This window comes from Lactuca sativa, chromosome 1, assembly GCF_002870075.4.
Source record: "Lactuca sativa cultivar Salinas chromosome 1, Lsat_Salinas_v11, whole genome shotgun sequence".
Classification (NCBI taxonomy): Eukaryota; Viridiplantae; Streptophyta; class Magnoliopsida; order Asterales; family Asteraceae; genus Lactuca; species Lactuca sativa.
Window position 1 is genome coordinate 222,899,137 of NC_056623.2, and position 22,230 is coordinate 222,921,366.

The 22,230-nt window shown below is 38.4% G+C and overlaps 1 protein-coding gene across 1 annotated transcript; it reads left to right on the forward strand.

Annotated features, from left to right (window-relative positions):
- Positions 1–17,610: 17,610 nt before the first annotated feature.
- On the forward strand, positions 17,611–20,030 carry LOC111904848 (primase homolog protein-like). Its single transcript, XM_023900556.1, has 6 exons — positions 17,611–17,646; positions 19,095–19,223; positions 19,510–19,569; positions 19,652–19,717; positions 19,820–19,903; positions 19,971–20,030. The coding sequence occupies exons 1-6, from the start codon at positions 17,611–17,613 to the stop codon at positions 20,028–20,030; spliced, it is 435 nt and encodes a 144-aa protein (XP_023756324.1).
- The last annotated feature ends 2,200 nt before the right edge of the window (positions 20,031–22,230 follow it).

Below are 22,230 nucleotides of genomic sequence, written 5' to 3' on the forward strand. Positions count from 1 at the left end.
CTACGCCTCGAGGCAGTTGAATCCCCATGAGGAGAACTACCCGACGCACGATTTGTAGTTGGGGGCGGTCGTCTTTGCCCTAAAGATTTGGTGGCACTATCTCTATGGGGTTCGATGTACCATCTACACGGACCATAAGAGTCTGAGATATTAGGCAGCATCGGTTGTTAGATGTGGTGAAGGATTATGATTGTGGGATCCTTTACCACCAAGGGAAGGCCAATGTGGTAGCCGATGCGCTTAGTCGTAAAACGCTGATCAGAGACGTTTGCATGTCGATGATAGTAGTGACTCCACTATTGTAGCAGATCCGAGAGGCCCAGCAGGAGGCTATGAATTAGGAACATCGGAAGAGGGAGCGTATTGTGGGTCAGGTTTCCTCCTTCGACTATGATTGCCGAGGGTTATTGACACTACACCGCAGGGTGTGGGTTCCATACCATGGGGGTGTGTGCCAGGTTCTAATGGAGGAGGTGCACAAATCCCGATTCTCCATTCATCACGGGTCGACGAAGATGTATAGAGATCTTCGTCTTAACTATTGGTGGCACTACATGAAGCGGGATGTAGCATTGTAAGTGGAGCGGTGCTTGACCCGCAGGAAGGTCAAGGTTGAGCACTAGAGGCCACATGGAAAGATGCAACTGTTAGATATTCCCATGTGGAAATAGGAAGATGTTACCATGGATTTCATCACCAAACTACCCAGGACCGCGCGGGGAGTGGATTCCATATGTGTAACGACATAAATTCTCAAAACAATTTTACATTTTTCAAACAACATAATTATCATTTAAACATTCTCAAATCTCATGTTCAACAATTGTCATCAAATAAAACATATCCCAAGATCACAAATAAAGTCCTCGGTCTGTGTGTACGGATCATGCCGGCGCCTTTCGGCGATCGTCACTAGTACCTGAAACACATAACAAATAACACTGTAAGCATAAATGCTTAGTAAGTTCCCCAAAATACCACATACAACACATACGCTACTCGAGGCTACAGTACGACCCTCCGGTCGATGTGTCTCAGCGGAACCCTCCAGTCCCGTAGCTCGTTGGATCCTCTAGTCCGATCATAGCTCATTGGACCCTTCGGTCCGCTTTGTATTGTCAGACCCTTCGGTCCGGTCTATATCGTTGGACCCTCCGGTTCGGTTTGTACAATACATAGCATACATATATCACAATGCACATAATCTCATACATACACATAGCACACAAGACCCTTCGGTCAGCACATAGATACCACTCTAGGTAATGTATAATGAGAAGACTCACCTCGGATAACTCGGATAATCTCGCACACGAATTTAGTGATCTAGCCCCTGCCTAATCACATAAACAATATCCTAGAATAAATAATGGCTTTCAAAGGCTAAATTAAAGACCTTTCTACAATCCTACAGAAGGGTAAAAGACCATTTTACCCTTTATTGACCCAAAAGTCCAAATGTCGACTAACACACTAAAAGTCAACGAAAGTCAACAACAAGTAGTACGCGGGGAGTACCAACTCGTGTACGCGAGGCGTACTCCGGCTAACCAGAATTGGGGGACTCGACCCCTTACGCAATGCGTACTGGGATTATGCCCAGCGAGTACGCGCCGCGTAAGTCGTTTCCCATTCTCAAAAGTTTTGGTCCGAATCGATTAAGACAAGGTTATAACATTTAGGCGGCGCGTACTAGGATTAGTGCCTTGTAAACCATAAAGTTGAAACCTTTAGGCCTTTGCATGGCTAAAAAGGTTATAACTTCTTCCAACCTCTTATCCCCTTTTCTCATTAAGACCATAACTCATGCATGACTCCATAATGACGACCAAGTTTGGATTTTTATGCATCTACAACACATCCAAAGCTGAAATGGGGCAGATCATGGCTTATGGAGACCATTTACTCAAAAAGTCTCCATCTTGGGACAAAACCCTAAGAAATTGGGCCATGAAACACAAAACCAAAATGAAGAGGAAAGTTCTGAGCTTTTTACCTCCAAGTGATGCTCCCACCCTTGCAAAGCTCAGATTCAAAGTTTGCATTCCAAGACTAGCTTCAACAATGTTCCTCTCTTCTTTTTCACAAACACAAAGGAACTTCCAAGCTCAAAATCACACATAGAGGTTAAGAACGAAGGGTAGCTCTCTCTTAGGGTTACACTCTCTAAAATGGTGGCTAAGGATAAGGCCACCACATTCCTTATAAAGGACTCAAGCCACAATTAGGTTTTACATCTGGGCCGGTTATGCCTGGCGTAACCTTGGTACGCCCAGCATACCCAACCAGGTCTGCGTCCAACTTAAGCGCATGAGCACGTGCAGCTTACTCTTCAGTATGCCCTGCGTACCCATTTGTCATAATCTTCTTTTAAAGGCTAAACTTAACAACATGGAAAAGAAGAAGGAGTTAAGAGATGCACCTGAATTTCGAGATGTTACAATTCTCCCCTACTTGAAATAGATTTCGCCCTCGAAATCGCTCCTTAAACCATATAGATAGAAACCAACACTCGAAAAGCACCACTGGGAAGTTCTCACACCAAAGCGATATCTTTCTCCATGAATACCTTGACCCGACCAGGAACTCCAAACTTGGAACAAAATTGGCCCCTCTGATGTTAAAATACCCCCTTTCGGACGTTCCTAGAATTGGGAAACTGTAGTGGCCTGGCCTACCGCCAGACCACCCACTCACGTTATCACCATGATATTCGCTCCTCAAACATCAAACCCTGATAATTTACTGCTCCTCTGATTCTCACAAGACAAAATCCGACAATCGGCTACCAATCACTGATACCAACGTACCAAAACAGTCTGAATCACATCCCAAGGAACGCAATGGTTCACATCCCACCAGGGATTATCCACTGAACTACTATCATAATCCATCTGAACAATAAACATTCAACATCTTTCTCTCCGACATAAGAAAATCATGCTCGCTTAGAAGTCCTCAGACACCTAAAATCATAAGCCACAGTTGCATTCCTCGTATCCATTTTTAACACTGAGTACCAGGTCTGATCTCGACCCAACAGTTACACCTCCTGGGTCATCCGTTGCATTATCCCAACCGTCTCCATGGTTTCCTTCTTACTGTAACCACATCGGCCCAATGTGACACACAAGTAATGAAGTTCGCTTAACCCTACGTGAATGCTACCTTCCCAACTGGAGATCACCTAAACCTCGACCTCTGTCATCTGTTACTCATTATTTCATGCAACTTGCGGTACTTCCTGTACCCGAGTACTATCCCACACAGGTCTAAGACATCAGATGACAAACAATACTTCTCATCATGGAACCTACCTCTGAATCCAGAATCTCATCTCTCCTATTCAACGCACCACCAGAGCCAAACTCAAACTCGAGATTTTGGTCCAACCCAGAGTTCGAACCACTCATTCCGACGAAGCACTCAACTCAGAACTCACTTCCCGCAACCCATGCGTACCTCACTTATCCTATTCTTTCAGATTGCAACAACCACAACTCAAATCAAAGTATAACGATTCCTGAATATAGAGACCTCCGTCTCCTTCCTGATCTGGCCCCTAGGCTCCCAATTACTCAACCCAATAAGGCTACTCAAGCCTAAGAACTTTCCTGCGTCGTGCTCTGATCAATAATTAATGCGGCTCCCTACCACACCATGACACCCTCCTACTGACTAGTGAGTACTACAACTCCCCATAGTATCACATCACCCTCTCACTGACTAGTTAGTACTACGGCTCTCCGCAGTATCACAACACCCTTTTGCTAACTAGTGAGTACTACGGCTCCCCGCAGTATCACGACACCCTCTCGCTGACCAGTGAGTACTACGGCTCCCCACAGTATCACGACACCCTCTCGCTGACCAGTGAGTACTACGGCTCCCCGCAGTATCACAACACCCTCTCGCTGACTAGTGAGTACTATGGCTCCCCACAGTATCACAACACCCTCTCGCTGACTAGTGAGTACTACAGCTCCCCACAGTATCGCAAACCTCTGACTAGTGAATACTACGGCATTCCCATAGCATCACAACAACCTCTCAATGACTTACATTTCGCGGATCAATCATAGATAGGTGCATGCACTTACCCAAATGATACATCACTATATCTGGCAGCAATCGCCATAACAAAACACCCTTCCCTGCTGCAACCCATATTCGGATACCTAGATACACCACATAGAACCTTAGGACGTCTCGTCTCATCCACTAGTCTTCCTGTTCCACAACCTGAAATTGGTTGTCTAATCCACTTCTGCCCTTTCCAAGCTGAATAACAGCCCCATCATTGAACCAGAATTTCTCAATCACCAAACTCACCCTACGAGCCAACCATCTTGAATTCACCATTATGACCTTGAAGAATTCCCGTTCACCCCAAGGTCTTCGATCAACGGCCACTTTCCATAGAGGCACTCATCCTTTTCAAACACAACACATGCATTATCTCGCTTTGCACCTCGTCTCAATCACCAACAACCTTGGGCTCAATAAATTCGCACTATCGGTCTCTATCTCCAAATATCTAACCATTCTCGATCGAATCCCTGATCCCCTCAATACAATACTTGGTTCTCCCCCACTTAGGGTTCGAATCATCCCTAATCAGCGCACCATCAATCTATCACACAGACTGTTTCCACTAGTAATCATCGCTCCTACTATTGGGAGGTGCTACGCAACGCTCGATGATCTCCCGATAGAGATCGAGCAACACCGAATGCCCCGAAACTCAGATGAAATCCTCATAACACCTCACCACGACTGCCTCTAGTCATTCAGAATCTCACACTATTCCATCACCGGACCTCCCAACTGTCCAGTATTAACCTTAACTCTTAGTCTGGACGTGATGACCTACCGTACTCCTCATCATTGACTCCTTAACCAACATTCCATCATGTCACTTCTCGCAAGAGTAGAAACCATACTTCCACTCTTAATACCCATCAAAGACAATAAGGGCCCTCGCCCTGATATACTCCTCTTGATCGTCCATCGCTGCAGCTAACGCATGCCCCACTATACTCAACTAGCGTGTATTCTGGTCCTTAACCATCTTAGTCCCCACTGACGACCTGTTCAAGCTATATTTTTACCTCGTGGCAGACCTACTACCATATACTCTGGTTGCAGATCACCATCTGTGCAATCCCATAGGGCTCACCCCCAAACTCAGAAACCGAAATCTCAACACCTTTTATGTCTCCCACAGGAAACAAAAATAGCACCACTCGGGTCACAGAAAGTGACCTCTCCACTATCAGCTGGTCGCCCATCCCAGGCCATATTCTCCCATAACGCACCATCGTTACTCATCCCTGAGTCTTGCGACTCCAACTAGCATATCACCCACAATCCCTCGAAGCTCACTCGATTTCCTCTTTCAAGGGATGCTCCACTAAAATTGTTCATCATGGCCTTCTAGCCCCATGCTCATTCACCTCTGATCTCAGTCTATACAATCCCCACGGAATAGCCGGTAAAAACAAGAAACACTAACCGCCACCTGTCATGATACTCAAACCGGGTGGCCACCTCTCGATCTGCTACAAATCATGGTATGTATACCATGTTATCTCCTCTTAATCTTCTACGAATCATGGTAGTCGAACCATGCTCTCCCTTCTCAATCCACCTCACATCATGGCACTTGAACCATAACATCACCTCTCAACCTGCTACCTCTCATGGTACTCGAACCATGACGTCACTTCTCAATCCGCTACTTATCATGGTACTCGAACTATGACATCACTTCTCAAGTTGCTACTTATCATGGTACTCGAACCATGACATCACTTCTCAATCCTCTACTTATCATGGTACTCGAACCATGACATCACTTCTCAATCCGCTACCTTTCATGGTACTCAAACCATGACATCACTTCTCAATCCGCTACTTACCATGGTACTCAAACCAGGATATCACCTCTAGCGGCCATCGGATCTTGTCCTATCAAACCCTGGTGACTTCGTGTTGCTTAGCTCCCGGTACAACAACGAGTCACCCCCTCGTGGCCTAGTAGTTGTGACAGCTTCGGTGGCTGCAGTAGTAGCAGCTTCCGAATCAGCAGCGTATCGCTCATCGAACGTCTCAATCAACGTGGTCTCGATAGACCTAAACATCTCGTGTATGACCTCACGTATGGTCGCGGCCACCTAATCACGAATCATCCTGTGAATCTCGTCATCGCTAAATCTGATGCTTTCTGGGGTGTGGCGTGCACCCACCATGATGTCTCTGAAACACAACACAAAGATACCAGAGACTTGATCGAGTATACTCGCACTCGATCACCCAACCCTACTTGTTCCTTGGTACCCTAAGGAATCTTACTTGGAGTGCTCACTAATCTGGTGTTTCCAGTAGTACGGGCCCTATACTACCTTTACACACCTCATCAACATTCATTCCAAGTCCTCCTCCTAGGATCCCAGATCACAATTACTCTACATCTTGCTAAGCATAGGCTACCTTTCGGTAGACTTCTAATAAGCTCCTCATTGCTACCTACTCGCTCTCGAAGTATCTCAGAGTAGCAATAATCTCCTACGCTAAGGCTGTTGGGTTTGGGGCAATCTAACACTTCCTAAGTGCGCATGCAAACCTAATAAACCTTGGATCTATGTTTTCTTCTAAAATACATGCAAATAATAATTTCCAAGGTTTCTTCCTAACTAGCATAGCATAAGGATTATGAATCATAAAAGTACTAGTAGAAATACATACCTTTTGATGATGGTTGATTGTTTGGAGTTTGAGAGCCAAGCACCAATAGTGTGAATGCCTCAAATGGAATCACAAATCACCACAAACACTTGGAAAACTTTGAGAGAGTGTATACACACATAGAAAATCGGCCACACACACAAAACCACACTAGTGGCTATTTCATGCAACATAAGCATGCTTATATAGTGTGCATGATTAGGATGAAACCCTAATAACCCATGACCTTTCCTTTTCCAAGGATCCATGGGTTAAAAGCTCCATGGATCATCAATGGACTTCCATATAAGCCTAGCCCATGAACAAATGAGTGTTAGCCCACACCATATAAAACAATAGCCCACAATTTAATTAGTCTTCCTTTTAATCTCTAAATTAATTCATAATTAATTTAAGACTAAGACTAATTAAATAACTTCATATTAATATATTATAACTTACAATATATTAATAAACATATGTGTATAATTCTCATAAAATTATCCATAAATAGTTCGGGTGAAGTGCAACCCAAATGGACCATGTCGGGTCGGGTCAAGTATGTATCAAATAAGTTATGGACTTAGACACCTTATCCAACAAAGGCATCACAAATCAGGCCACTCTAGTCCAAATATGAATACCTAGCCTACTCTAGCATGCATATCATATCATATCTCATAATACATAATGTAAGGGTATTTGGGGAAATCACCGTTCGGGCGCTGGCTGATCGTACACACTGCTCTGTTCTGCTCGTTTCAAAACCTTTTACTATGTTAGAAAAATTGATTTATTGTGAAAATTTTATCAAATCCTCAGTTTGAGTTCAGATACACCCGAAGGTGCATCCCAATCCCTCAAACCAAGGCTTTCATACCAACTTGTAACGACATAAATTTTCAAAATAATTTTTCATTTTTCAAACAACATAATTATCAATTAAACATTCTCAAATCTCATGTTCTACAATTGTCATCAAATAAAACATATCCCGAGATCACAAAAAAAGTACTCGGTGTATGTGTACGGATCATGTCGGTGCCTTCCCGCGATCATCACTAGTACCTAAAACACATAACACATAACATTGTAAGCATAAATTCTTAGTAAGTTCCCCAAAATACCACATACAACACATACGCCACTCGAGGCTACAGTATGACCCTCCGGTCGATGTGTCTCAGCGGAACCCTCCAGTCCCGTAGCTCGTTGGACCCTCTAGTCCGGTCATAGCTCATTGGACACTTAGGTCCGGTCTGTATCGCTGGACCCTTCGGTCTGGTCTATATCATTGGATCCTTCGGTCCAGTCTGTACAATACATAGCATACATATATCACAATACACATAATCTCATACATACACATAGCACACAAGACCCTCTGGTCTGCACATAGATACCACTCTAGGTAATGTATAGTGAGAAGACTCACCTCGGGTAACTCGGATAATCTCGCACATGAATATACTAATCTAGCACCTGCCTAATCACATGAACAATATACTCGAATAAATAATGGCTCTCAAAGGCTAAATTAAATCTCTTTCTACAATCCCATAGAAGGGTATAAGACCATTTTACCCCTCATTGACCCAAAAGTACAAATGTTGACTAAAACCCTAAAAGTAAGTGAAAGTCAACAGCAAGCAGTACACGGGGCATACCAACTCGTGTATGCGGGGCGTACTCCGACTAACCAGAATCGGGGGACTCGACCTCTTACATGGCACATACTGGGATTACACCAAGCGTGAGTCCCAGTTTCCCATTCTCAAAAGTTTTGGTCTGAATCGATTAAGACAAGGTTATAACCTTTAGGTGGCGCGTACTGGGATTACTGCCTCGTAAACCATAAACTCGAAACCTTTAGGCCTTTGCATGGCTAAAAAGGATATAACTTCTTCCAACCTCTTATCCCCTTTTCTCAATAAGGCCATAACTCATGCATGACTCCATAATGACGACCAAGTTTGGATTTTTATGCATCTACAAAACATCCAAAGCTGAAATGGGGCAGATCAAGGCTTATGGAGACCATTTACTCAAAAAGTCTCCATCTTGGGACAAAACCTTTAGAAATTGGGCCATGAAACACAAAACCAAAATGAAGTGGAAAGTTCTGAGCTTTTTACCTCCAAGTGATGATCCCACCCTTGCAAAGCTCAGATCCAAAGTTTGCACTCCAAGACTAGCTTCCATTTTGATCCTCTCTTCTTCTTCACAAACACACAAAGGAACTTCCAAGCTCAAAACCGCACACACAGGTTAAGAATGAAGGGTAGCTCTCTTTTAGGGTTTCACTCTCTAAAATGGTGGCTGAGGATAAGGCCACCATATTCCTTATATAGGGCTCAAGCCACAATTAGGGTTTTGCATCTGGGCCGGTTACGCCCGACGTAACCTTGGTACACCCAGCGTACCCAACCACTTCCGTGTCTAACTTAAGTGCATGAGTACGCGCAGCGTACTCTTCAGTACGCCCATCATACTCATTTGTCATAATCTTCTTTTAAGGGCTAAACTTGACAACTTGGAAAAGAAGAAGGGCTTAAGAGATGCACCTGAATTTCGGGATGTTACAATATGGGTCATAGTGGATCGGTTGACCAAGAGTTCCCATTTCATACTAATCCAGGAGAGTATATCGGCCGAGAAGCTGGCCGAAATCTACATTCGAGAGGTGGTGGGGTGGCACGAGGTGCAAGTTTCAGTGATTTCGGACAGGGATGTGTAGTTCACCTCCAGGTTCTGGAGGAAGTTTCATGACGAGCTAGGTACTCGTCTGCATTTTAGCACCGCGTTCCACCAGCAGACGAATGGTTAGAGTGAGCAGACCATCCAGACTTCGGAGGATATGTTGCAGGCATGTGTTTTAGACTTCGGATGTAGTCGGGATACTTCCCTCCCATTAGCTAAGTTCCCTACAACAATAGTTATCACGCGAGTATCGATCATCCTCCCTTTGAGACGTTATACGGGAGGAAATGCAGGACCACAATATGTTGGGGTGACGTAGTCCAGAGGGTCATGGGAAGAACCGAAGTGGTGCTCAAGATGACAGAGAGGATTTAACAGGTCAGGAGCAGGCTTCAAACTACTCAGAGTTGGCAAAAAATTATGCCGACAAGCGCCGCTCAGACATGGAATTCCAGGTCGTGGATATGGTCCTCTTGAAGGTGTCGCCATGGAAGGGCGTCATCCGGTTCAGGAAGTGGGGCAAGTTAGGTCCCAGGTATATTAGACCCTTCAAGGTTATAGCCCGGGTGGGTAATGTGGTGTATAGGCTGGATCTGCCAGCGGAACTCAGTCAGATCCATAACACTTTCCACATCTCCCAGTTGCGGAAGTGCTTGGTGGATGACTCGGCAGTGGTACCTCTGGAGGATATTCGGGTGGATGACAGCCTAAATTACATTGAGCGGCCTACGGCGATCCTCGACCAGAATTCAAAGGATTTAAGGAACCAGAGGGTCGAGCTGGTGAAGGTGCAATGGCAACACCGAAAGGGCTGGGAATGGACGTGGGAGCCGGAGGACGAGATGATGGAGCACTACCCAGATCTTTTCTAGGATCGATCAGTAGACTTTGAGGACGAAGTCTAAAATAAGTAGGGGAGATGTGTAGCACCCGGTTCGTGGTACGCATTTAATTCAATGTATTCTTATTTTTTTCTCTGGGACTCGACGAGTTGGAGGCCCAACTCGTTGAGTAGAGTCGGGATGCATAGACATTTTAAGTGACCTACTCAACGAGTCGAGAGACTGGCTTGGCGAGTAGGTGTTGTATGAGTAAAACCCTAAATCTGAGGGTTTGCGCCCTATTTAAACCACTTATTCAGCCTTCATCGTACCTTATGCTCTTAAAACACCTCATATTGAAACCCTAAGCATTTTTGTGAAGATCTAAGGCCATTTTGGTGCGTTTGGTGACTTGTGAAGGTTGAGAAGAAGAAGGAAACTTGAGAGTTCGAATTAAGGCTTGGGGATTCAAAGATCTAGTACCATCTTCAGCCTAATCAAGGTAAAATACCCCTGTCTTGGTCTTCCATTTGCTTAATCGTCTCAAGGGTTTAGATTTTTTGATGCATTTGAGGGTTTTCAATCCATTTTCGGGATTGTGAAGTGATTCATGGGCTACTACATCAGATCTAAGTCATTAGACGGGCCTCATGGCATAAAGGTGCCAACCTTATGGCCATGAGATACCCATGCACCTCCTAGATCACTTTTGATAGCTTTTTGGGCCAAAGACCCCTTGAATGTGCACCAAGTTGGAAACTTTACATGCAAAATGGACATTAGGGGACCAGATCTATATTCTTAATGTGTTAAGACCCCTGATAATCGATTGTATGAAGTTAGACAAGGAGGGACTCGGCGAGTCACTTGGGTGACTCGACGAGTCGGGATGCTTTTTTCCTAAAAATTGTCTTCCGGAAACAGTTTCGGTTGAGTGGAAGGAACACTCAGTCTGCTAAGGGTTTGTTTTGGACCTGGAAATCATAGGAGTCTGCGAATGTATGAGCAGACTCGGTGAGTCCAAGGCAATCTCCAAACTCTTGAAGATAGACTCGACGAGTTGTTCATACAACTCGGCGAGTCGGAGACTACAATGTTCATAGGACGAAGGTGAACTCGACGAGTTGTTCATACAACTCAGCGAGTCGGATGAAGGTTCATTCGATGTCATTATAGAAGGAGAACTCATCGAGTTGTTGCTAAACTCAACGAGTAGAGTCGGTTGGGGGTCAGATGAAATAATAGGGACTCGGTGAGTTGGCGGCCCAACTCGGCGAGTCAGGTCAGATGGAAGTTGACTTTGATTTGGATATTGACTATGGTCAGGGGTAAAATAGTCATTTTACCCTAAGAGTAGTTATCAGCTTTTGACTAAATGTCTTTATAGGAGTTGTAGCCGAGGAGTTACCGGAGCAGCAGTCAAATATTTCCCGATCAGCATTTTCGCAGTCAGTCTTGAGAGGCGAGTTATCTTCCAAATAGCGATGGGTCTACGGCCACAATGTCGAACCACCAGTAGGAGTTGTACGTTATATGATTGTCTTTGTAATATTCATCTAGGTTTGCTACTACCTGATTTGTTATATGCTGGCATGATATGTTATATGTGATAGTGGTAGTAGGGGAAGAATAGCCACAAGTTCGGTTGTTAGGACCGAAGGGTAGGTCGGACACTCCAAATATCTCTGACAATATGTTATGATATGTTTATATGCTGGCATGATATGTTATATATGATACTGGTAGTAGGAGGGGAATAGTCCCCAAGTTCGGTCGTTAGGACTGAAGGGTAGGTCGGACACCCCAGATATGTGTGACAGTATATTTACGTTATGATATATGTGATAGTAGTAGTAAGGGGTGGATAGTCCCCGAGGTTTGGTTGTTAGGATCGAAGAGTAGGTCAGCACCCACGAACGGCTTGACATGGGTAGGTCGGCACCCAGAATGGCCATACTGGGTAGGTCGGGCACCCTAGAATTGCCCGACAGTATGTATGCTATGGGATTGTATGGTATGTGGTATGCTGGGGGAACTCACTAAGATTCATGCTTACAGTTTTCAGTTTTGTTTCAGGTACCTCTTCAGCAAAGGGGAGGGAGCCGGCGTGGTAGCTGCACATCATACACACGCTTTGGTTTTCCGCATTATGAGATTCCTTGGATTGTACTCTGACATTGTTATTAATTTTATGATACAATTTCAGACATGAGATTATGGTTTTACGAAATGATATGACTTGATGACATTTTCTTATAAATGTTTTCTAAATTGTTATATCAAAATTGAAATTTTTGGACTCGAAATTTGGGATGTTACATGTTTAGAATAATATATGTAGCCATGTCTTGTGGGTATGGAGAGTCCAATCTCTCAAATTGATCCATGTAGGTTTTCACATTGAGAACATGTGTACTCACATTCCTATTCTCCTCCATTTTCATGGCATGAAGTGCTCTCACAATATCAGGCCTTTCGTTCTAGCTTGTTTTCCAAACATCTCCTTGAGATGTGCAATCATGTCGAAGGCAGTGTAGTTTTCCCGATCCCACTGAATATCGGGAACCATAGAGGCAAGAATAAGACTTGAAATATCAATTAAGTCATCTATATGATTTAGCCATGCATCATGTGCAACATTTGGTAGCAGGTGGTTCATTAAGGGTTTGGTTTTTAAGGATATAGTCTTTCTTTTCTTGTTTCAAAACGATTCTTAAATTTCTGTGCCAGTCCAAAAAGTTGGAGTGGTTGAGCTTATCTTTGTCAAGAATTGACTGAATGTTCATTGGGTGATGTGCTAAAGTAATTGGTGGAGCCATCTTCAAAAGTTTAACAAAGTTTTCAATTAGTATTTAATTCTTTAAATAATAATATCCCTTTTGTTTCCTAAAACATCATTTATTTAAAGTCTACATTCCAAGTTACAAATCAAATAAATGGTTAGGTATCCTTTATCCTATTACCCAATTTTAACAAGGTAAATAACTTGTATTAATTACACCATTTGTAATTCCTAGATTTATGAGGCCCTTAACAATCCATTTGTTAATTTGACATGTTTGGTCTCATCTATGCCTTGGAATACTCTTGCTTAGGTGACCTTTATCACAAGACGTTTCCAATCAAGTCATCTAATTAGAGAAACTTGTACAATTGGTCCATAACTTGGTTATAGAAATCATAAAAATACTTTGGCCATCTAAATATATAGTAATGGTTATGTATCATTTATCCCACTAGCATTATACAAGTAATGTGCAAATGTTTCTGAAATTGGATGACATAGACTTGCATTTTGAAAACAAGGGATTTATATGTTTTATTATTCTATTTAAAACATGTGATATCATGAAAATTTCATGCATCCAATAGTCATGGTATTAATTTATCTAAAAAATCACTTTTAAGGTTCTTATAAAAAACCCGGTTTTTATATTACGGCTTAGTTCAATTTTAAAATTAATAACTAGTATTAAGTTTGTATTTGAGCCATGTAGTACCTTTTTAATATTGTTTAATAAAACTCCCTTTCATTAAATAACACTTTGGAGTTTGAATAAGTTATAAAAACATGATTTTTACACCAATAATTCAATATTTCAAAAGTTGTCGTAATTAACAATTTTATTGTTAGAATATGTTATATCTTATGTCCATATTTTATCTTTTGAAATCCAAACTCCATGTGATTTTTATTTTTGTTAAAAATAGTTTGATTTTGTGAAAAACTAAGTTATCAACCACAAAAAATATTTACTTGAAAAATAAACAATACAACCATGCATTTGACATAAACAAGGCTTAAACTATATAACACTTTTGTGAGCCAACACAAAAGTGTTAAGTGATTCCTAAGAGACAAAGGGACCAAATATTACAACTGTTTCTTCATGTGATCTTCAAGCGCCCACTTGCATTGATAACCAACTTTGTTGCAATTTTATAAAAACTTTACAATAGTTATGAACCTTTATAAAATCTTTATAAAAATTGTGGGTCTCCATGGTTCTTCAAGAAATGGCCTCCATCTTCATCTTGTTACATTTTTCATAAAATAAATCTAGCCTAAAACTAATCTATTACATAAAAATAACAAGAATAAAAACTAGCTACTTTTATTACATACTTTATGAATAAAAGCATATTACAAACCATTTTCAACCAAATCACACAAACAACAACACAAATGGTTCAATGCTTGTTTATGCAATCTAAAACACATATAAACATAAAACAACCTTTGTTTTTCTAAGACAAATTTAGGTGACAAAAATGCATGTAAGTTTTGTCACATAAAATAACAATTATAAAGTTGTCAAAGAAAATATCTACGATTTCCATAAATCAAAAATCTAACCAAACTTGGAAAGTGGCTCTTATACCAATTGTTGGGTTCTATTTAAAACTTAGTTACAAAAAACTACAAATAATGGCAAACAGAAGACTTGAGTTTTATAAAATAACATAAACATTTTATCACCCACCAGGGATCATCTTGCAAGTATAAGAAATATTTAAAACACAACCATAGAAGGAAGAAGTGGTAACAACCTTTGAAGCACATTGAGTCCTCTATGGGAGGCTTGGAAGTTGATGGAGTGAGGATGAACCTTTTAGTCACCACTAATATCCCAACTCGATTAGAATGTTAGTTCTTATGTTAACTCTTAAGCTTAGAACAAAATACCGAAGTATATATTCTAAGAGATAAAAACAAGTTACAATTTCTTCAAGAACTCAAAGCTAAAGAAGGGATAGAGAGAGGATGAAGAAGCTGATGAATTTTTGGGCAAAAATGCCAGCCAAAAGGTGTATCTAATACAAGTGCAAGCTTCATTCTTTTATAGCCAAAAAGCATGGTATTTACAATTTTAAGACTACCATGCCCCTAAGTCAACAATCATGTCTCTAGGATGGTTACTTTTGCATTAAACAAACACAAAATCTATGCTCTCAAAAAAAGACAAATGGTTTAAATTTTATAAACTCAAAGTTTATAAAATCTAAACTTTGTCTTTAGGTAAAAGACAAAAGACTCAACTAGTCCAAAATGTTGTACATGACTTATTAATTCATACATTATGAAATAAAGTGTTACGTGTATTGTAAAATAATTATTTCCTTAAAATAAATATTTTACCAATTTATTATAATAGTTTATGAATATTTATTAAAATCAATTTCTATTAAATAATCAATTGTATCAAGTTGTTGTTAGGGTGACCCTTAGGATCATATGTTATTTAGCAATATCATTTTAATATGACTCTTGAACATACTAGATCTTTCATTTTTCTACTTTTTCTCTATTGACATTCAATTATTCTTCACTAAGACTCACCACTAATTTGAACCCACATCATTTTTTCTTTAGACTCCAAATACTTTGACCACTGTCGCCAATATAGACGCCATCGACCATAACCACCACCACTTTGCTAAGCCACAATCTCTTTCCGAGTGGATCACTCCTAATGCCTAACTTTAGGATTCTTAAAACATTATCTAATCATCAAAATATGAATCTAAATCAACATTAGTTAATAATTAAAAAAAACTAGACACAACAACTTCGTTCCAAGAATAACAACTTCAATTAAAACCTATGTTCCATCGATGATAAGTTGAAACTATTTCTAGGCAAATTGGTTAACATTTCACAAATCACTTCATAGGATATGAATATCTTAAATTAAGGGTTTTGATTATTCACCAAACTTACATCAAAACTTAATACAACAACCGGAGGAGTTGATGTAAGAATAAAGCTCGATGAAGTAAAATGTTATTAAGAGGGTGCTTGAGATTGTTTTTGAAATGACTTTTTGGTTTTTAACTAGTCCAAAAAGTCAAAAGATGTAAAAAGATGTTTGAAAAATACTAAAGTTATTTTCAAAAAAACTTTTTGTAATGAAGAAAAACATGATTTTTCAAAAGTCAAGAAAGTATATTTTTTGTGACTTTTTGCTTTTTAAAAGTTAAATTATTCTCAAAAGTCAAGAAATACAATCCGAATACATTTTAAAAATAACTTTTAGCTTTTGCCTCTTTAAAAGCTAAAGTAAAAAAAAACTTTTACAAAATAACTTTTTATAGTTAAAAGTAATCTCAAACATCTCCTAAAATCTCAATAATATCATAATATATATTTCATTTTTCCATTTTTAATCTTATACTAAAGTCTAAATCTAGATTATTAAATAAATTATGAAATTATATTACTAATTATTTTTTATGAAAATGTAAGTATTTAACTTTCATTTGAATAAATTTTAAATTTAAATTGTAAAATAAATTACAAAGTCAATAAAACATAAGATTAAATTACAAAAGGTTGTACCACTTTTACTCTTACTAAAATTTAATTACAAATAGCTATGTTATAAATACCTTTTTCATAATTTTTAATTAACCATTTACCCATTGATTTGACATTATTTTTTGTTTTCTTTCTATTTTTGATTCTTTTTGTTGTTTTTCTTTTCTTTTATTTATTAAACTATACTTATTATTTAAAAAAACTTAAAACTTATTTTTTTTTTAAATTACGCTACAAATAGAATTTGAAATTGAAAATTTTAATTTGATAATTTGTAAAACTTTTTTATATGATATTTTCATATTGAATAAAAAACTTTATTATTATTATTATTATTATTATTATTATTGATAAAAAAAACTTACTTTTCATATTATTACTAATCCGCGTAACGCATAACATAATTGTTATACCGAACCAATTAATATCTGTCATAAATAAAGACAATTTTCTTCCATTTTATATAGTTGTTCAAATTTTATAATGTCGACCAATTGTAAAATATTATCCGTATTTTTTATGATTATGGAAATTTATAATAATAATAATAATAATAATAATAATAATAATAATAATAATAATAATAATAATAATAAAATTAAAAATATCAAAAAATTAATAAGAAAAAAAAAGACAAAAAAATCATATGAAGGGTTGGAATTGAAAAAAGTAGGAGATACTTAGCACTAGCCATTCAAAAAATTGACATTGTTTAAAATTAGGCGTCGAATGTATCTAAGTATTTAGGTTTAGGCGCCATTTGTGTGTCCTGTCTTGCTATGATCTCTGTCTTCTCGTTCTCTCCATCTCCCCCTTTTCTTGTTGCAGAGGATTTGAAGCATCACTACCAGCATTGGCACCCTTCAGGATATTCTCGATTTGAAGAACCACCACCACCATCGGAGCCCTTTTTGCTACAACTACCATTAACAATCCACCAACACCATCGTGCCTGTTCTTCCACATTTATCTGATTTCCAACATCTCGAAAACCAACAACCACCGCGGAAGATCTAAAGAGGAGGTAAGGTGGATGGGCCCCCAATGACGATTTTTTTTTACACTGATGCTAATAAACTTGTGATTATGTTTGAAATCGATTTTTTCATGTGTCAGACATGTATGAAATTTGATGTTTAAAACAACAAATGGTGAAAAAAGGAAAACCGATGAATACATTTAATTGGTAGATCATTCAAAGTACAATGTTTTATTACGGACTTGGTAATTGATTGGTATATGAATGTATTAATTGTTGGATGTCAATTATATGGATATATTAGTGTAGCCCTCTTTAGTGTTAAGTCTACCATCGGTATTTGGTAAATGTTATTCGCTTAGGATGAATGAAAGGATTATAGCTACGATCACAAGGTAGAAAATTTACAGGAATGTTGGAGCAAAATAGGGATTTAACAGCGATAGGAGTGGGTGAAAGTTTGTAGAAAATTGACCAAAATATCCATAGTATGTATGCAATTTAAAACTTGCAAAAAAAATAGACAAAAAGTTGGTAAAACTTGCAAAAATGAACCCAAATAGCCACTGGTATTGATCATTTTATTATGCTAATATCACCAATATACCAAAAAATTGTCAATGCACCAAAATAGCCACTATTATTAGGCCAACATTTATGATTGTTTTGTTTTTAACTTATTTAGCAAAATAACTTAAGATTTTAACTTAGAAAAATGTATATCACTACTAGAGAAAGGTTATAAAGGGCGTATTAGTAGAGGAGTGTATTATATTACATGCATAATAGAGTATGACTATTTAACCATACTATATGTATCTGATACCATCACATATAATCATTACATACAATCATCTAATATGCCATATATACACATCTAATACACCTACACAACCAAACTTGATGTCTCACATCCCCACTCCTTCCAGCCCATTCTGCTTTATATTCCAGCCTATTCCAACCTTCTTATTCCAGCATTATTAATCAGCCAATTCCACTCCATGGATGCTGCGGAACACATGGATCACCATTCCAACTATTCCAACATAAACAAACTTTTTAATTTCTGCAATGCTTTTACCAAGTGAATTGTAACCGAATGATCAATCTCTACAGAATACAAACCTACTATATGATTCCATTCCAACCATAAGAAGTGGGACATCACTGATCATGTTTTCATTTTAAGAGACAGAAAAAAAATTACAATAACCATTTAGTTCATTAAACATAAAAACATTAATATTCTTTCAGACTACAGTCTATACAATCTAAAAGACTATCATTTGTATAACTAGTTCATTAAATATAAAAACATTCTTCAATTTGTTAATGTCACACCTCTGACCTCACTTTCCCCTTTCTGGCTAATTCATTATATGCCTACAAAAGCATAAAAACTATCATTTATTTATTAAAATTCTGACATGGAATTTTATAAAACATTTTAGTAATTCAGTTGTATTGACTTGTTTTCGAGCCAAATGTACTCATTTGACAATTATATTGACCTAATATTTATCTTATTCTTTAATTTCATTAATTTCAGGCTTTTGCAGATGTTAAATCAAGTTACAAAAGGACGAATGCACTCCCTAAAGTGAATAAAATTAAGGAACTCACAGAAGATGAATTGAATTTGGAACCTTTGTGCAAAAACGTAGAAATCTTTTCTCATGTTCACTTTTCTTTTTTACTTATAGAAGGGTAAAATGGTCATTTACTCACATTAAAACAGTTGATATTATATGATTATATCTTGTATTTGTGAATCAATTACTTGAATATTTTTCTAAAAGAATGATATCTGAAGATACATTATGGAGAAATCATGTCATGCAAAGAAGATATGAAAAATAGGTAGAAAGAATTTACTAATTTACAAAACTACCCTACTTCTCCATGTACTCTTTATTAACTTTTTTTCAATTTTGTATGCAGATTTTTATTGCATTTAATTATAGAAGAAAAAAAAAGAACTTGTTAGTTGCAAATACAAAGATATCTCAAAGAAATTCAGGCAGGTGAAAATCGATATATCAAAAGTTACTATTTATGGTAAAAATCGGTTGACTAAAGTCAAAGTTGACATTTTTACCCTTTTAGGAATGTGATACTGAAAAGATATTATATGGACTTGATGATATAGAAGGAGAAAGTGATATCATCATAGTAAGTTTTCACTTTTTCATCTTGAAATACATAATCTTTTTTGGTGTTTCTAATTTTGATTCATCAAAATATTATATATTTGTATATTTTTTTTTATAAAAGGTAGAGGGTGAAATGGACAAACTTGCAATGGAAGAAGTTGGTTTTAGAAACTGTGTGAGTGTTCCTGATGGAGCTCCTCCAAAGGTAAATTAACACATATGGGCTACTTCTTTCAATATAATAGTAACTATTAGTAAATAATCTTGAAAAGAGTGATCATTCTCCAAGAGGAGGTTCTTACATTTACCTTTGTGATATCAGGGACAAATAAGATCCATGGTGTTCTTCATTGATATCCACCATAATAATCAAATAATCATAAGTAGAAGTAGGTTACTAGAAAATAATATGATTATGATATCATAGACGAGTTGAAATTATCGATTACTAGAAATTTTTCAGATTATGGTCTAATAAACCAACAACTGAGTAGCATATATACTTTTACACAGTATAACCATTATCGACTCCTAGCCAACTAGTAGCATTGCAGAAACACAACATTAATATGTCGTACAAAGAAGACATTTTCATAAACAAAACATTAATCAAAGAAGGTCGATCGTACCTGCAAACAACATGAAAGAAGGAGGAGGCGGAAGCGGCTGTGGGCCAGAGTAGTAGATTTCGTCTGTGTCGTCGACCGAAAACCGGAGGCGGAGGCATTGTTGGCCAGAGGCGGAGGCGTCGTCGGCTGAAGGCGAAGGCTTCGTCGTTCTCGTGATAAGCAAACAAGTATACGCAAAAGGGAACGTAATTGCAATTTTGACTTTTGGGTCAATTTTGTTAAGTTTGCAATTTTGACCGATGACCAATTGAAAATGTGCTCATATGGGCTAGATGGGCCCCGTCAATATACACATCCATATAAAAGAAAAATGGGATTCACGTCCATATATACGTAAAAAGGACTTTTGTTTCTTGTTTAATAATATACATATCTTTTGATGTATTATTTTTTTTTTGGTTTTAAATTTGATGTTTGTGTATATGTACAAAAACATAATGTATGTAGAAAATTGTTTAAGCTGAATTAACACATTTTTTGGAGAATTTTCAACCTTTTTTTTTCATTTTTTTGGTTTTTATATTGGAAATACATAATACAACTTCAAACATAAAAACACAAAACATCCAATTTGCCAAACTAATACATCTTCAAATTTTCATTTTTTTGGGTTTTGATGTCTATTTTGGTCTTTTCAGCAAATTTTTTTTGCTATTTTTTAATAAAATTATACGATTAGAATAAATTTACAAAAAATACACAAAGATTAATGTTCATCACTTACCAACATAACCACTCCATAAAATACACAAAGATTAATGGTCATCACTAAAACATGACTTTGTATAATATAGAACATATTACATGTGACTTAAATGTAACATCCGAATTCCCAGGTATCCTATTTTGTTCATTTATTTTGAGTTAAATGGGAGGACTCGGCGTGCTTAGACTCATCGAATAGGATCGTGATCTGGTGACTGGATTAATGAATGGACTCGAAGAGTTGGTAGGATGACTCGACGAGTCCGCGCTGTGAGCTGAAACCCTAAATCCTCAGGCATGTACCCAATTTAATGGACCTTATGGTCATCATTTGCGGACACCTTCACCCTTGAGAGCATCTAGAGAACCAGAGAGCACTTTTAGTGAGAAAGGAGGCCATATTCACCATTTCTTGAGTGTTATAGCAAGAAGAAAGGAGGAAGGACAAGCTAGGCGAGTTGGGGAGCTTGGATCTACTTCCATTTGATCAGAGGAAGATGTTGGAGGTATCAATATGTGTTTATTCTCGTGATTATGATGTTTAGTCGAATCTAGGGTTTCTATATGCATTATTTTATCTTGAATCTGGAGTGGATGAGGTCCCAAGGTGAAATGATTCTTAGATCTGGACTTCAAGAGGTCCAAAGAGTCCCAATCACCTTGCTTTATGCTTTCCATTTTGAGTTATGAGCCTAGGAGGCCATTTTAGAGGTTATTTCACCAAAAGAAGCCTTGGGTGTGTTCCATGTGTACCAAGATTCGACCTTTACGTGAATATCATGCTTGGGAAGGTTAGATCTATAGGTTAGAGAAGCATATCTGACCTCAGAAGGTCATTTGAGCATGATCATGGAAGCAACTCGCCGAGTTCATAAGTGGACTCGACGAGTCAAGTCAGGGTTTCCCGGCGATTCGTTTCCAGCGGTAACCCGTCGAGTAGAAGGTTTACTAGTCGAGCAAGGCATACGAGGAGTCAGAGGACACGCATGAACTCACCGAGTCACACGAGTGCACTAGGAGAGTCTGGTCAATTTGACCGTTGATTTCGTTGGCTTTTAGGGATTTGGTCAACTCTTGGACTTTTGGGCCAGGGAGGGGTAAAATGGTCTTTTACCCTTCTGTGGGATTTTAGAAGGGGACTTAATCTATCCTTAGCGAGCCATTATTTATTTAAGGATATTGTTTATGTGAATAGGAG